The 16,769-nt window shown below is 42.8% G+C and overlaps 1 protein-coding gene across 10 annotated transcripts in view; it reads left to right on the top strand.

Moving 5' to 3' along the window:
• The first annotated feature begins 3,487 nt into the window (after positions 1-3,487).
• Positions 3,488-16,769, top strand: part of STN1 (STN1 subunit of CST complex) — a 47,635-nt gene continuing 34,353 nt past the window's right edge. For 4 of the 10 annotated variants that reach the window (XM_053207049.1, XM_053207048.1, XM_015063089.3 and 1 more), the window contains exons 1-2: positions 3,905-4,402; positions 10,984-11,079. In XM_053207049.1, coding sequence (XP_053063024.1) covers positions 4,270-4,402; positions 10,984-11,079 — 229 coding nt within the window. In that variant the 5' untranslated portion in view covers positions 3,905-4,269. The other 6 variants (XM_015063087.3, XM_053207045.1, XM_053207046.1 and 3 more) reach the window with 6 other exon arrangements.

Below are 16,769 nucleotides of genomic sequence, written 5' to 3'. Positions count from 1 at the left end.
CTCCTATTAAAAAGGTATCTTCTCTTAATTGAATCTTAAAAAATTTTTTTTAATGTTTATTTTTGAGAAAGAGAGACAGTGTGGGTGCAGGAGGGGCAGACAGAGAGGGAGACAGAATCTGAAGCAGGCTCCAGGGTCTGAGCTGTGGAGCTTGAACCGACATACCATGAGATCATGACCTCAATAAAAGTTGGATGCTTGACCAACTGAGCCACCTAGGTGCCCCTCTTAATTGAATCTTAAACTCTACGGAAACAACTGTTCATTGCAGTAGAATATGGGCAATGCTATGCTTTGCCAAGGGTTCTGTTTTTCAGCTCCTTCAGTGGTCAGGGATGTAATTAAATGCCGTCATTCTAATGACATTTTCGTTCCAGCTGCTTAAAGTTCCTTCTCTGCTAAACAGTTTAGTAATTATCTCTTTGGCCACTACCTGCCTCCCCCAGGAGTGGCCTGCCAGAATGACCTCTACTCCCTCCTTCCATTGTACAGAGTCCCTATAAATTAGCAAGAACTCTTGCCATCTTGAGTAAGGTTATGATGTAGCTTTCCTATTTACTTTTGGGAGTGGAATGTGGCTATCTTTTCTTCTTTTTTTTTTTTTCCTCAAAAGGAATGACCTGTATTTCCCCACAAAATACATTGATCTTTCTTTTTTAAATTTTATTTAAATCCATATTGGTTAACATACACTGTAATAATGGTTTCAGGAATAGACTTTAGTGATTCATCACTTACAGATAACACCCAGGGCTCATCCCAACAAGTGTTGTCCTTAATGCCCATCACCCATTTAGCCCATCCCTCCACCCAACACCCCTCCAACAACCCTCAGTTTGTTCTCTGTATTTAAGAGTATCTTTTATCTTATTTTTCCTTCCCATCCCCAATGTTCATTTGTTTTGTTTCTTAAATTCCACATATGAGTGAAATCATACGGTATTTTATTCTCTCTCAATGATTTATTTCACTTAGCATAATACATTATAGTACCATCCACGTTATTGCAAATGCCAAGATTTCATTCTTTCGATTGCTGAGTAATATTCCATTGTGTGTGTGTGTATATATATATATATATATATATATATTATATATTCTTTACATCCATTCTTTATATGTATGTATCCATATACATACATCCATTATGTATGTGTGTGTGTATATATATATATATATATATATATATATATATATGTGTGTGTGTGTGTGTGTGTGTGTGTTCTTTATCCATTCAGCTGATGGACATTTGGGCTCTTTCCATTATTTGGCTATTGTTAATAATGCTGCTATAAACATTGGGGTGCATGTGCCCCTTGGAATCAGCTCTTTGTATCCTTTGGATAAATACCTAGTAGTGCTTTGCTGGGTCATAGGGTAGCTCTACTTTTAATTTTTTGAGGAACCTCCATACTGTTTTCCAGAGTGGCTGCACCAGTTTGCATTCCCACCAGCAGTACAAAACGGTTCCTCTTTTTCCACATCTTCGCCAACATCTGTTGTTTCCTGAGTTGTTAATGTTAGCCATTCTGAAAGGTTTGAGGTGGTATCTCATTGTGGTTTTGATTTGTTTTTCCCTGATGATGAGTGATGTTGAGCATTTTTTCATGTGTCTGTTAGCCATCTGGATGTCTTCTTTGGAAAAGTGTCTATTCATATCTTTTGCCCATTTCTTCACTGGATCATTTGTTCTTTGGATGTTGAATTTGATAAGTTCTTTATAGATTTTGGATACTGACCCTTATCCGATGTCATTTGCAAATATCTTCTCCTATTCCATCGGTTGCCTTTTAGTTTTGCTGATTGTCTCCTTCACTATGCAGAAGTCTTTTACCTTGATGAGGTCCCGGTAGTTCATTTTTGCTTTTGTTTCCCTTGCCCCTAGAGATATTTCTAGTAAGAAGTTGCTGCAGCCAAAGTCAAAGAGGTTGTTGCCTGTTTTCTCCTCTAGGATTTTGATGGTTTCTTGTCTTACATTTAGGTCTTTCATCCATTTTATTTTTGTGTAGTAAGAAAGTGGTCCAGGTTCATTCTTCTGCGTGTCACTGTCCAGTTTTCCCAACACCATTTGCTGAAGAGACTGTCTTTTTTCCATTGGATATTCTTTCCTGCTCTGCTAAGGATTAGTTGGCCATACATTTGTGGGTACATTCGTGGGTTCTCTACTCTGTTCCATTGATCTATGTGCCTGTTTTTTTGTGCCAGTACCATACCGTCTTGATGATTACAGCTTTGTAATATAGCTTGAAGTCTGGAATTGTGATGCCTCCTGCTTTGGTTTTCTTTCTTAACATTACTTTGGCTATTTGGGGTCTTTTATGGTTCCATACAAATTTTAAAATTGGTTGTTCCAGCTTTGTGAAGAATATTGGTGTCATTTTGATAGGGATTGCATTGACTGTGTAGATTGTTTTGGGTAGTGTCAACATTTTAACAATATTTGTTCTTCCAATCCAGAAGCATGGAATGTTTTTCCATTTCTTTGTATTTTCTTCCATTTCTTTCATAAGCTTTCTATAGTTTTCAGCATACAGATCCTTGACTTCTTTGGTTAGGTTTATTCCTATGTATTTTATGGTTTTCAGTGCAGTTGTAAATGGGATTGATTCTTTGATTTCTCTTTCTTCTGCTTCATTATTGGTGTAGAGAAATGCAACTGATTTCTGTATGTTGGTTTTATATCCTGTGACTTTGCTGAATTCATGTATCAGTTCTAGCAGTTTTTTGGTGGAGTCTTTTGGGTTTCCCATATAGAGTATCATGTCCTCTGCAAAGAGTGAAAGTTTGAATTCTTCCTTGCCAGTCTGGATGCCCTTTATCTCTTTTCTCACCTTAAATTAGGGCCAATGGGGACAAGCACCATCAAGGTAGCCATGATTTACCAAAATGCCAGTATTTCAAAATTCTTAAGTGTACAACATTCCAGAGAATACACTGAATAAGAGGAAAGAAGACAAAATTTATTGCCATGTTCTTGTAAGGCTAGCCTTGGTTAGAGCCAAGACTTCACATTCACTCAAGGTCTCACATTTAGATACTGACATTATCTCCAATGTGAGTAGAGTCCCAATATCGTGTGTGTGTGTTAGTAGATCACTCACCAAGTGTAAGTAAACATTTAAAATATACCACAATGTAGTCCCGCTCTCGGTATTGCGTTTTTTATTTGTTCATTTAATATATCAGGAAAAAACCCCGTGCCCCCCAAACCAGTCCCAACGTCTTGGTGGTCCTGACTCATCGTCCTACCACTAACGGGAGACGGCTTGAAAGGGAGACTTGGAGGATGGGGTTCGGGCAGCAGGAATTGCAGAGCCAGCTCCCAGGCCTCAGAGATTTGGGCTGCGCGCTCCAGCGGAAGCCCATGGAGAACGCGCGGATGGAGGGACCAGAGCACTGCCTGAGCCAAACACGCTAGGCAGGCTCGCCACCTGCAGAGAGATTGGGGCGGGGCCCCGTTGGAATGAGGCGGGGCCGCGGTCGGGGCGGGGCGGAGCCGTGGCGAAACTCCGGCAGTCGGGAGGGAAGGCTCAGGTGGGGAGAGGTGGGTGGGTGGAAAGTCGGGAGATGTGTCCTGCCCCCGCGCCTGCTAAGAAGACCTGGGCCTGGCGCTTCTGCGCTGGGCGGGGCCTTGGCGCCCGAGGCCTTTGAGCGCCCGGAAGGGCCGGGCCTGCGCGCTCCTCAGGGCAGGGGGCCGGGGGCCAGCGTCGCGACACGGCGGGAGGGGCTTGGAGCGGGTCTGCTTTTCGTTTCCGTTTTCCTCCCTTCCTCAGTGTATCCCCGAACCGGAAGGTGTAGGGGCAGGGCGACGCACAGATCCACCCCTTCTGACCCCCCTGGTGTTTGGCCACGTGGGCGCCCATTCCTCTTGGACCCCGCCCATTAAAGCGGTTTCAGGGTACGCCTGTATGGATAGCTCCCCGAAGTGAAAAGTTAGCGTTTAGCCGTTTTGAAGTTGGTACTTCGGGGGAAGGAGAAATACTCCCGTGGGGCAGAGGAGATTCCAGAGAGAGAACCATAATGAACGTACAGGCCCTCACCCAAGGAGCGCCTCTTTCCTCTAGGCCCCTGGCTTGGACAGGCCCCGGACCCCTGGGTTTATTTATCCCTACCGGAGTCCTGGATGCCCACCCGGGAGCAGCTTCGGGGCCATGCCAATTTCACCCACTTTAAACGCTTTGCATCCTGATTTTTTCTGTCTCCTATCTAGATCGATTCAGTGACGCAGAGCCTTTCAGGGTTGGCTGGAAGCCAAAGCCCAGCCTCCCGATGGAGTCTGAATCCAGCCGACCTGAAGAGGAGACCCCTTCCCTCTTGTGGGGTTTGGATCCTGTGTTTCTAGCCTTTGCAAAACTCTACATCAGGGATATCCTGGACTTGAAGGAGTCCTGCCAGGTACCAGGTATGTGGCTGGTGGGCCTGGAGGATGCCCTGTGCTGCACCTGCACCCCAGCCTTCTTCAAAGCTGCAGAATGCTAGGGGCTTAGCGGCTTTCAGGAGAGCCTTGCCTCCTGCAGGCTCGGAAAATGACCTAGCGTGGACTCTCAAATTAGTTCATTTCTATGCAAGTTAAAAAGTCTAAATCTCAATTTTATTTCTTAAAATAAATGCTTGGGGTAGTAACCTTTGTACTGAGGAATGTTTTTGTCTGCAGTTGAGATCTCTCATATTATAACAGGCTCAGTAGTTTTTCTTTGGGACAGCTCTTGGTGGAAAGCTCACTGGACCAGGCATCACTAGGCTTTGTTCTCTTTCTCAACTGTGCCTCTTAACTGGCCTGGGCATGTGACTCACCTGTAAAGGTTAGGTGTCTTCTTTGTAAAAATAGGGATTAACCAGGCCTGACTTTCTTGTGGGGTTTTGTTTTGTTTTCACTTAATCAGAACCAAGTTGTATAAACTCCTTGAGAGGAAAGATGTGATCTGCTTTATACACCTATGTAATTACAGTGCTTAAAACAGTGCCAGGCATGTAGTGGTCCCTTAAAGAAATAGTAATTGGGGCAAAAAAAGTATTAAAAATGTAAAGTTGAAGAAATTACTTTTTTTAAAGTGGTAGAATAAAGATAGGTTCTTCATACCTAAGACATAACAAATATAATTTGAGGTAGATTTAAATAATGCACTTAGCTGTGCATGGGTCTTCACATGTTTACTGTGTTATATGAGAAGTTTGGTTAAACTCTTTGCTGTTTTGAACAAATAGCAAGCTGTGAGTCAGAAGTAGTCAAGAATCTCAAGTATGTACAGTTCTAATGAGAGGATGTTTTGTGTGTTTCCAGTTCTATGTACAAATATATTTGGATGGCCTTATTTTAAAGCCTTTTGTGCATATTTTTCACCACACCTTGGTTTCCTATTATTGTTGGAGATTGTCTGTTTTTTGTTTTTTGTTTTTCCGTGGAAGGCAGCCGTCCTCCCCCACAGTTTTCCATTTTCCAGAACAGGCCGGTATTCTTCATAGCTCAACTCAGGAAGAAAGCAATTTCACACCAAATGCCAGCCTTGCATTTGAAAGAAAGGTCTTCTGTAGATGCTCAAGGAAATATCAGGGCATAACGCTTCTTGTGGCTGAAGGACTTTACGATGTATTAACAACAAACCAAGGAAAACTGATCCTGATGGTCTTTGCTGTGTCACTGGTAATACTGTTCCAGATGTGATTTTGTTGCCAGGTGGACTGGGGAAACCCCCCCTCACCACTCCCCTAGGCCCTGTGCCTCCACCCAGTCCTTCCCAGGGATGTTGCCAGAGGCTCTTTGTCTCCTAGCAAGGAAGAATTCAAGGAGAGACCAGACACATGGTTGAGCAGTGCAAGTGGGAAAGTTTATTAAAGTGAGATGTGAGAACAGGCTAACTCAGTGGAGAGCTGTGCCTGGGGTTTTGGGTTTGTGTCTTGTATTGACAGTTGTTAGGGGGTGGAAAATTTATTACTTCGGGAGGGATATTTTTGTGAGCAGGGTTTCATGCCTTTTCTCCCTTACTTGATCAGGGTTTCTGGCCTTCTTTGTCTGGGGTCTGTCTGTTTTGATCCAGCTTCTGGTGGCTTTGGTTTTGGAGTGTTGCCGCGGACCGGTATCTAAATTTCCTGATAGCTGGCCTCCAGGCATCCTGTTAAAAACCGAACTAACTGCCTACTCTTGTTTTTAAAATGAAACTTCATGGTTGAAGCAGACACCAACCATAATTTCACAAGAGTAGTACTCTCTAGATTATACTGTAGGGCCCTAAGGGTGGGAAATTCCCCTAGTCTAGTCTAGGTTTTTACTTCTGTGTTGTTTTTGGTTTGGTTTGAGGATGGGGGTTGTCCATGCCTGAAAGAACAACCCTGTGATTGGAGAGGGCTGGGATTTCCAGCTGGGTGACATCAGCCCAACCCCTTGGGAAGGGAGAGGGGCTGGAGATTGAGTTGTTGTGTGGCCAAGGATTGAGTCTTGCCTGAATACTGAAACTCGAGTAAAAACTCTGGACACTGAAGCTCAGGTGAATTTTCCTGGTTGGTAATCATACATTGATTTATCGGGAGGGTGATGTGTTCTGTGGATATGGAAGCTTTGTGCTTGGACCTTCCCAGACCTTGTCCTATGCCTCTCTTTATTTAGATAGTCCTGATTTGTACCCTTTACTAAGAAACTACAGTCATAGGTCTAGCACCTTCCTGAGTTGTGTGCCATTCTAGCAGATTATCAAAGCTGAGTGAGTTACAGGAACCCCTAATTTGTAGTGCTTTGGTCAGAAGTGTGGGTGGCCTGAGAACCCCCAAATTTAGGGTCAGTGACTGAAGAAAGAGCAGTCTTGTGTGAGACTGTGACCTTGACTTGAAATTTGACCTTATTCTGCTTATTTGCCATCAGAATTGCCTTGCAAAATGGTTGCAAAATGTCAACTCTGTGAATTTAGGGTTAAACTAATACAAAATGTTAAGAAAAAAATGTTACAAAGTTTGTGGTGGTGGTGGTGGTGTTTATAGGTTTTGGGGTCTTTTTTGCTGCATCTTTTTGTTTATAGCATAAAGAAATTGTCTTTATTATTCTAAATATCCATGTCAGACTTTAATAATGGGATATAGTGAATGTTGCTTAAATCAGAATACAGTACTTATATTATCTAATTCTTGAGGGTCCAATGAAGTGGAAATAGTGTATTCATAAGAATTATACTAAAAATAGCATCTTATCGGGCACCTGGATGGCTCAGTCAGTTGAACATCTGATCTTGATTTTAGCTCAGGTCAGGATCCCAGGGTCATGGGATTGAGCCCTGCTGAGCTTAAGATTGTCTCTCGCTCTCTCCTTGTGCCCCCACCCCCCCTTTCTAAAATAAAATTAAAAATTAATAACATAGTATCTTAGGTATTTGAATGCATTCATACATCAATTAAATAACAGCAGTTAGACTAAAAAGAGGTAAATCAAATATATTTTTAAAAGAGAGAAAACAGACAAATGTCTTGCTGGAGTGGTGGCTGTTTGGGGGTTGGCTACTGTGAAAGCTGAATCAAGCCTGCCTGTGTGATTCCAGATCCCTGAACCCTCCTGGCTTGACCCTCCTCCTTCCTGCAGCCCTGATGATCCAGATGATTCCCCCTGATATGTTTGTGCCTCCTTGGGCTGCATGTGGAACAAAGGCAGCAGGAGCAGAAACACTTGGGGTTGCAGCCTAAACTCCACATAAGCCAGTATCCGTCATCTTGGTTATTTTCTTTTCTTGGCTTACTGAGCTTTCTTTCGGTCAGCAGAGCTGCCATCCAACTTTTATTGAGCCCTTTTGTCCTAGAAGAGAATCTTGTTTTGATAGAAGGAAGTTCTCTCCCAATTCTTTTCCATGCCTTCCGCCATCTTCTTGTAGGTTGTGCTTCTGATATGTGGTGTTCATGATTCCATACACTCTGGGAAGTGTCTTCTCTGTTTCCAAGCAGCGTGTTTCCTCCTCAGTTGATTTTCTCTGAGTGTTTTGATTCAACCCATGTGTTATTTTCTTTTAAATTGGTTCTCTGTTGTTCTGTGATGCTTTTAAGATGTTTATTGCGTCAGTCACTTAAGATTGGAAGGATTGTTTGCACCTTGGAGTGACTAGGTCTGTCCTTGAAGGTGACCATTGTCAGTCTAGGAGATAAAAGTTTAGGGGTCTCTCTTTCCTGTGCTTTCTTGAGAAAGTCTGTTGTGTCCTCAAGTGAAGACCTGTTCAGATTTTTATTGAGTGGTGCAGCATAGTTTGCAACACTGGAGGATTAGCCTCCATCACAGGTGACTTGAAGACTTCCCTGGCTTGTGTCATTAGTCCAGTCTTGTTACCACCTTTTTTGTATGTTTCAGCGTAGGCAGAATACATTTTGGTTAGCTCTTTTCCCACTCTTAAAGTGTGTCAGCTCTTTACTATAAAAACCACCATAGCAGCACATACCAGGGTGTCCGGGGAAACCCACAGAGGCCTGGGACTGTCTCAGGCTTTCAGACATCACCAGTGAAGCACCCCATAGTGGCTCTAGGACCAGCTGGAAAGATATTTCAGGGACAGACAGTGGATCCTCCAGTGGGTCCAGAGGTCTCCACAGTTCTGCCTCCTCCTATTTTGTGGTCCTGGGGCCACAACTGACACATGGATTCCTGTGGAGTGTGCTGTCTCTAATGCAAACCAATCCCAGGACAGACCACCTTTGAGCTGGGATAGGGGAAGGCCAGTCACGTTCAGAGAACTGTTCTAACCTGGCTCTGCTCAGGACACAGATAGAAAGTGCTATTACCTGTACAATGCATTTGGGGAAGCAGAAAGTGCTGGATGCAGCCAGAGAGCAGCCTGGAGTTCAAGCCACTCTAAGCCCCACCTGGCTCTGCAGCAAACCAAAGGAGGGCCATGCGGTAGCTCTTCACTGCACACAAGCATGTCAGGGCACGGTGTTGGGGTGCACTCCAGGACAGCACTCCATGCCCATATCCATAGGTGAGGCTCATTCTCCTGATTTAAACTTTCTTCTGCCACAGGAAGTCTGAGCTTGCCTGCAGAGGTCCTGCAGGACTCTCCCTCCTCTGAACTTGCCCTTTGTGTTTGGTCAGTGCAGGCAGGCAGGGGCAGAGGCCCCAAAGGTCTCACCAAAGGTGGTAAGTAAGGGGCCTGGATATCAATCGTAAGAACTCAGGAGAAGTTGATTGTAAGTATCCTGCACTTGAAATGTCGTGGATTTTCTGTGGAACCAGTTTGTCCCCATTCAACCCAAGTGTCCCTGGAAGGGGGTGACTCTCCTTGGGAATGACACAGTGACTCAGGCTCCTTCCCTTGTGTAGCCTTGCCATTTCAGCTCATGGCCCCCATTTGTTGCCCTGGGCATGGTCTCTAATCCACTAAGTCATCTTGAGAAGGATGCTCTGCCAGGGAGAGGGCCTTCTTTTGGCTAAATTTGCCACCATGTTTTCCTTCCAACCACATCTCACCCTTCTAGGATCTCTAGCTGATTGAGGCTTAGAGCCTCCTTGTCCATCCTCTGGGACTCTCCATGAGTATCTCATCCCCAGCCCCTTTATCCACATGGGAAACGAGAGCTGTCAGTGGACGCCAGTCTGGAGGTTTTGAAGGGCTTTAGGGTTCGGGCCGTCCTGCTGCCCAGCCCTATAGGTGTGGAGAAGAGAGGCTCTGTCCAGGCTTGGTGGGGAGGGAGGAGGTGGTCAGATGCCTACATTGGTGAATGTTTCTTTGTTTACAATTAATATCTTTATTTATTCATTTATTTATTTATTTATTTATTTATTTTTTATTTTTAAAAATTTGTTTTTTAATCTTTATTTTTGAGAGAGAGAGGGAGACACATAATCTGGAGCAGGCTCCAGGCTCTGAGCTGTCAGCACAGAGCCCGATGTGGGGCTTGAACCCACGAACTGCGAGATCATGACCTGAGCCGAAGTCGGACATCTAACTGACTGAGCCACCCGGGCACCCCTCATATCTTTATTTTAAAAGGAAATGGCCATTTAAATGTTTATAGCCTCTTTCTAAAACTAAAGAATTCAGCCATCATGGTGGGAAAAAGGACAAGCTGGAGGTTTTAGTTTGGATTTCGTTAGCTGTAGGAGACACATGCACATGCCAGTAGCTTAAGCCAGAATAGGGAGTTAGGTTAGGATGTTGGGGGTGCGCAGACAGGAAGCTCTGCAGGAGCCAGGACAGCTCTGGGACCTTGGGTGGGAATCAGGGACTCACTGCAGCCAGGAGTCCCTCTACAACCCTTCCAGAGTCCACAAAAGGCCTCCAGGTGTTAGCGTATGATTTGTCTTCTCAGGTCTCTCCTCTGGCAGGAAGCTGCCCGTTGGCATCTGTTCTCTGGGTTTTGAAAACAGTTTTAAGAAGAGAAGTTTTTGAATTATAATCGGCCCCAAAGGCAGCATTTTGTAACCTGATTATCTTCTCTTTAAAAAAGAAAGTGGGGTGGACGCCTGGGTGGCTCAGTCAGTTAAATGTCAGACTTTGGCTCAGGTCATGATCTCACGGTTTGTGAGTTCGAGCTCCACTTGGGCTCTGTGCTGACAGCTCAGAGTCTGGAGCCTGCTTTGGATTCTGTGTCTCCCTCTTTCTCTGCCCCTCCCCCCGTCTCAAATATAAATAAACATTAAGAATATTTAAAAAAATAAAAAGCTGCTGCTAATTCATATAAATGATGACTGGCTGCCTAGAAAAGCTCAAGTAAAAAAGCCAAAGAAGCCTTTCTTGTGATTTCCTCTCTTTTCCTTTGTAGCCTCTCCAAATAGATTTGGTCTCATAACATACTGTTTTCAGGCCCCTTGTGAGAGGTCCACAAGGATGCACATTTCATTGTCACAAGTGGAAAGAAGATTAACCAGATCTAGTTGGGCAACATTGGTTTTCTCTTTTCTACATTTGTACAGGCTTCAGTAAAACCAAACTTTCTACTTAGAACCCTTAAGGAAAAGACATTTGAATTTCTTGGGGCTTGCCATTTGTCAAGGGCTGATTTTTTTTTTTTTTTAAATTTCAGGAGTATTTTTTTACAATGGGCATCCAATAAAACAGGTGGAGATCTTGGGAACTGTAATTGGAAGAAGAGAAAAGGATACTTTCTACAGCTATGGAGGTAAGAACAATTGTGCCCAACACTGAGTTTATGTGAAAGGACCCCACTTAGTGGAACACTGAATATCAAGCAACCCTAGCCTTGCAGAGCAGCTGGGGACTCTCACAGAGCCCACGCACTTGTCCTTTATTAGGAGCCCCTTGGGGCCACTGACATGGACCAAGTGTAAAGTGACGCAAAAAGTAAGAATGACACTGCTGCATACTTTCACGTGACAGCTGATGGGGAGTTTGGAGGTGGAAGAATTAAAATATGACAGTCTAGGATCTCTGGATGATCAAGGTTAGATACCTGATACCTGAGAGCATAGCTATAAATGGCAAAGGATGGTAACAAATGTTTTTATTGGTACCTTTAAAAATAAAAAAGGCCAGATTAATGTTAAAATAGACTCTTTAAGAAGATAAGTATAAAAATAATAAGATTTGTATCCAGAACAGTATTTTTTTTAATGTTTTATTTTTTGAAAGAGAGATCGTAAGCAGGGGAGGGGCAGAGGGAGAGTGGGGGGTCAAATGATCCGAAGCAGGCCCTGTGCTGACAGGCTGACAGCAGCAAGCCCGATGTGGGGCTCAAATTCATGAACCTTGAGATCATGACCTGGGCTGAAGTTGGATGCTCAACTGACTGAGCCACCCAGGTGCCCCCAGAACAGTATTTTTAAAAAGTTTCTTGGGGAGGTGCCTGGCTGGCTCAGTCGATGGAGCATGTGACTCTTGATTTCGGGGTTGTGGGTTCAAGCCCCATGTTGGGCATGGAAATTACTTGAAAATAAATCTTTTCTTAATAAAAGCCTTTTGGTACTCAGGGGTGAATATCTGTTATCATAAAATTTCCCTCCCCTCATGATGTTGGAAACCAAATGAAGGATTTCTATAGTTTGGACAGCAGCAATTAGTGTCGTGGGTCTTGATTTTTTTTCATTGAGTTTAATGTAAGCATTTTCATCTGTTGCCTTGTGCAACTCTCAGAGTCTCTGCAGCTAGGAGGCCAACCTAGATATTTAGTGGGAAGCTTAACTTCGGATTCCAAATCTTTGCTGTAATTGACGTTGTTGCTTTCTGGTGTGCTGCCTTGGATTTGTGTTCCTGCTCTCCTTGTGGAGAGACAGAAGGCAGTTGAACAAGTTGACTGCCACCATTTCACTGGCAGTCTGTGTATGATAGCTAATGTATAGATACAATATCATTGCCTTTCTTCAACAGGTATTCATTTCCCTGAATGTGACAGTCTCCTGCTTATAAAATAACATGTGAGAGATGAGTTTCCTCATGCCCTCTGCTTTTGCCCAGCATATATATATTTTTTAAACTTTAAAATAGATCGTCTTGTCAGGCATCCCCATATTGGATCTCTTCTCTCCTTTATTTTACCAAAGGTATTCGTTCTGTTTTTCTCCAGACAATTCAACAAATATCCACCAATTTCCTACAGCATACTCAGCTGTGGGCAAGTACATTTTCTGTAGTATAATGAAGTACTACCTCTCCAAATATCAGTGATGAAATGGTAGTTTCAGTTTACAAAGCACTTTCACGTACATGGTGTTATTCTCCCCCTAATCGTTTGAAATAGTAAGGACAGACGTTCTTTCCGTTTTGGAGATGAGAAAAATAAGGTCCAGTCATTTGCTCAGGGTTCCACTGATGGAGATTTATAGATCCAATCTATTTACTGACTCCAGTGAGCCATATATCTCCATATAACTCAATTTGATTTTTCTCTCCCCCATCAGCTCACCCTCCCCCCAAAAACCAACTTCATCTGCTTTTTTTGTTTTTGTTTTTGTTTTTGCTGGGTACAGCATGCTTTATTGTTAGGATAGGTTGGGCTTCCCAAGCTCCTCCCCTTCTCATGGGGTCTGGGATGGAAACTATGTAGAGGTCGGGAGTTTAAAACAAGATGAAGGTGATATGTTTGACTCTTCCCCAATAAACAGTTTCTTTAGAATGAATGTTACAAGAACAGGACCCATCTGTGGGCTATGGGAAAATGAAAAGCATCTGAGGGTTGAGGTAACTGAGAGTAGAAATGCTTTTGTGACTTTAACTCTTGTGAGGCCTGTTTGAGGGAGAGCTGCACCCTCCCTGCTGTCCTAGGGCCATCTTGGCTTTCGGGCCACCTGCCAGGCGGCCACTACCTGCTGTACTGGGTCCTGCTCCACCTGACTCACTACAGGCCTGTGCTGGGGGTGTTTCCTGCTGTCGCTGACTCATTCCACTGCTGAAACAAAAGGCCAGCGACCCAGGCAAATGGGGGAGCACGTTGTGCAGCACTGCAAGGGGGCTCCCCTACCAGGGCATTCCAGCAGCCAGACCTTACACTGCCGGGGAGCAGCACCCTCCAGGAGAGGTTACAAACCAGAAGGTCAGAGGGTTTGGTGGCAGTGCCCAGAGCACTTGGCAGTAGTTTAAGTTCAGACCAAGAGTCCTGGAGAGGCTGCAGTCAGTGTCCTCACACATCCTAGAACAAGTGTTCATGTGCTAATATTTTTTACACTACATGATAAACCAAGATTTGTCACTGGCCAGAGAAGTAGTGTGCCTAGAGGTGTCAAACAATTTTTTAATTCAGAATTTCCTTATTGATTTATTTTAAGATGATATTCATTATAAAATAAAATTTCAAATAGACTAAATTTTACTGAAGTACATTAAAGTCATGTAAAACGCTATAAATAAGATAAAAACAATGTCAATGTTTGGGTGAACATCCTTCCTAATAGTTTTACATGTTCCTAATATTGGAGAAATATATATATGTCTTATTTCCTTGAGCTGTTATGCATATTTCTCTCTCAGTATTTCTGAAATGAGGCTTACAGTGAGCATGTACGTTCAACGTGGAGTCCCTTTCCTATGCTCCAAAAGAAACTGCTATTATCATTTTAAAGTCTTAAAATAATTTCTGTCAAGGTACACTATTTAACATTTTATGTGAATTAGATTATATATGAGATTTCTTGGGGCTCTTGGGTGGCTCAGTTAGTTGTGCGTCTGCGACTGTTGATTTCAGCTTATGTCCTGATCTCAGGGTTTCATGAGTTTGAGCCCCACATCAGGCTCATGCTGGCTGCACAGAACCTGCTTGGGATTCTCTCTCCCTCTCTGCCCCTCCCCCTATTGTGTTCTGTCTCTCACAAAATAATAAATAAACTTAAAAAAATATTATATAAGATTTCTTTGCTAAAATGAGGCATGGATATCTTTTAACAGCAGTGAACATAAATCTTCATTATAACTTTTTACCTCCATATGCTATGCCATTGTAATTCATTAAAAAAAAATTTTTTTTTTAATGTTTATTCATTTTTGAGAGAGAGAGTGCAAGCCGGGGAGAGGCAGAGAGAGAGAAGGAGACACAGATTCCGAAGCAGGCTCCAGGCTCTGAGCTCCCAGCACAGAACCCGACCTGAGCTGCCAGTGCAGAACCCAATGAGGGGCCTGAACCCACAAACTGTGAGATCATGACCTGAGCGAAGTTGGTCGCTCAACTGACTGAGCCACCCAACTTCCAGTATTATAAACAATGTTGCAACAAACGGCCTTATACAAGGTGTATAAATCTGGGTACTTACTCTGTTTTTCTCCCCAGGATAAATTTCCAGAAGTAATCACTAAGTCAGAGGATATATACATTTAAAAATTCAACTGGTTTCCTAACTTGCTCTTTAGAAATTTGATATGAATTTACACTTCCACTAACAGAATGTGAGGGTATATCAGTATTTAAAAACAATTTTTTTAAATTTACATCCAAATTAGTTAGCATATAGTGCAACAATGATTTCAGGAGTAGATTCCTTAATGCCCCTTACCCATTTAGCCCATCCCCCCTTCTACAACCCCTCCAGTAACCCTCTGTTTGTTCTCCATATTTAAGAGTCTCTTATGTTTTGTTCCTCTCCCTGTTTTTATATTATTTTTGCTTCCCTTCCCTTATGTTCATCCATTCTGTGTCTTAAAGTCCTCATATGAGCGAAGTCATATGATGTTTGTCTTTCTCTGACTTACTAATTTCGCTTAGCAGCATAATACCTTCTAGTTCCATCCACGTAGTTGCAAATGGCAAGATTTCATTCTTTTTGATTGCCGAGTAATACTCCATAGTATATATATACCACATCTTCTTTATCCACTCATCCATCGATGGACATTTGGGCTCTTTCCATACTTTGGCTATTGTTGATAGTGCTGCTATAAACATTGGGGTGCATGTGTTTCTTTGAAACAGCAAGGGTATCAGTATTTTTTAATATTTGTTATTCTAGTAATTGAGACATTATGTTTGTTCTTTTTCTGGTAACTAATGAATTTAGTGTACTGACACGTTTATTGGCCATTTTTATATCTTCTGTGAATTGCATATTCTTTTGTTTTGCCATTTTTTCTCTGGTGGTCTTGTTCTTTATTCATTTGTATGAGCTCCTTATATATTAAGACACTAGCCCTATCATTTGGAAAATTGCTGTACAGTATTAATTATTAGTTGGTCATATATATCAGACCTTTAAAAATGAGTTCTGATTTTCAGGTTTGCTTAAAGAATGCCCCCACCAACTATAAGCACAAAGTTCAAAAGTATTTACCCATATTTTCTTCTCATCATTTTAAGTTCACCTGTTTTACATTTAATAAAATCCATCCAGAATTTATTTTCATATAAGAAGTATTCTTGGCTTCTGCTTTCAACACAGATTTAAACCAGCAATAAAAAAATTTGCATTATGTTCTATATTACATGGGCTTTTATAACAGCCTTGCTGGTGATTTTCTAGAAAATCATTAAGCCCACTGATCTCTTTTCTGAGTTTTTCAGAAATTAGATGAAGAGGAAACACCTGTCATCCCATAGCAAGCATTTCCAGTTTCTCTGCAGTTATAAATTCAAGTGCAGTGGGAATTCGTGTGTGTGTGTGTGTGTGTGTGTGTGTGTGTGTGTGTGTGTGTTTCATTAAGGATAAAATAAGCCAAAATTATTTATGTGAACAAGATAGAATTATTTGCCATTATGAAAATAAAACTTTGCCCTTCTGCAATATACTTGGCTTTCCTTACATCCCCTGCAGTGTTAAGGACTGGGCAGAAGTTTGTTCACAAAGAGAAGTCCATGTCAGAATATTTGGGGTGGTCTGTCTTGGTAAATCATAGAGCTCATGAGAGAGCAAGTGGTGAGAGAAGAAGGCTACCCTCTAAGTGCCTCTCACCACAGACCATGTCAGCGCTGCCTTGTTTCACCGTGGGAGAGCAAGGCCGCTTTTGCATGTTGCATTCATTGAGATTTTTGTACTTAACTTCCTGAGGACCCCATTTTTAGGAGAGGTGTGGTCAAGAATCAGCAGTACCCTTGGAGCACCTGAGTGGCTCAGTTGGTTAAGCATCCAACTACGGCTCAGCTCATGATCTCACTGTTCCTGGGTTCAAGCCCTACATCAGGCTATGCACTGTTGGCACAGAGCCTGCTTGGGATTCTGTGTCTCCTTCTCTCTGCCCCTCCCACCGCATGTGTGCACGTGTTCTCTTTCTCTCTCTCTCTCTCTCTCTCTTTCTCTCTCCCTCTCTCTCAAAATAAATAAACTTAAAATCATTAATCATCAGTACCCTTGAGGCAGGGGAAGTGAAATGTTGACTACATCCTGTTAGGATCGTGTTTTACATCAGCATGTGCAGACAAGCAGTTTTAACTCCTTG

Source organism: Acinonyx jubatus, chromosome D2, assembly GCF_027475565.1.
Source record: "Acinonyx jubatus isolate Ajub_Pintada_27869175 chromosome D2, VMU_Ajub_asm_v1.0, whole genome shotgun sequence".
NCBI classification, from domain to species: domain Eukaryota; kingdom Metazoa; phylum Chordata; class Mammalia; order Carnivora; family Felidae; genus Acinonyx; species Acinonyx jubatus.
This window is presented reverse-complemented; position numbering and strand designations above follow the sequence as displayed.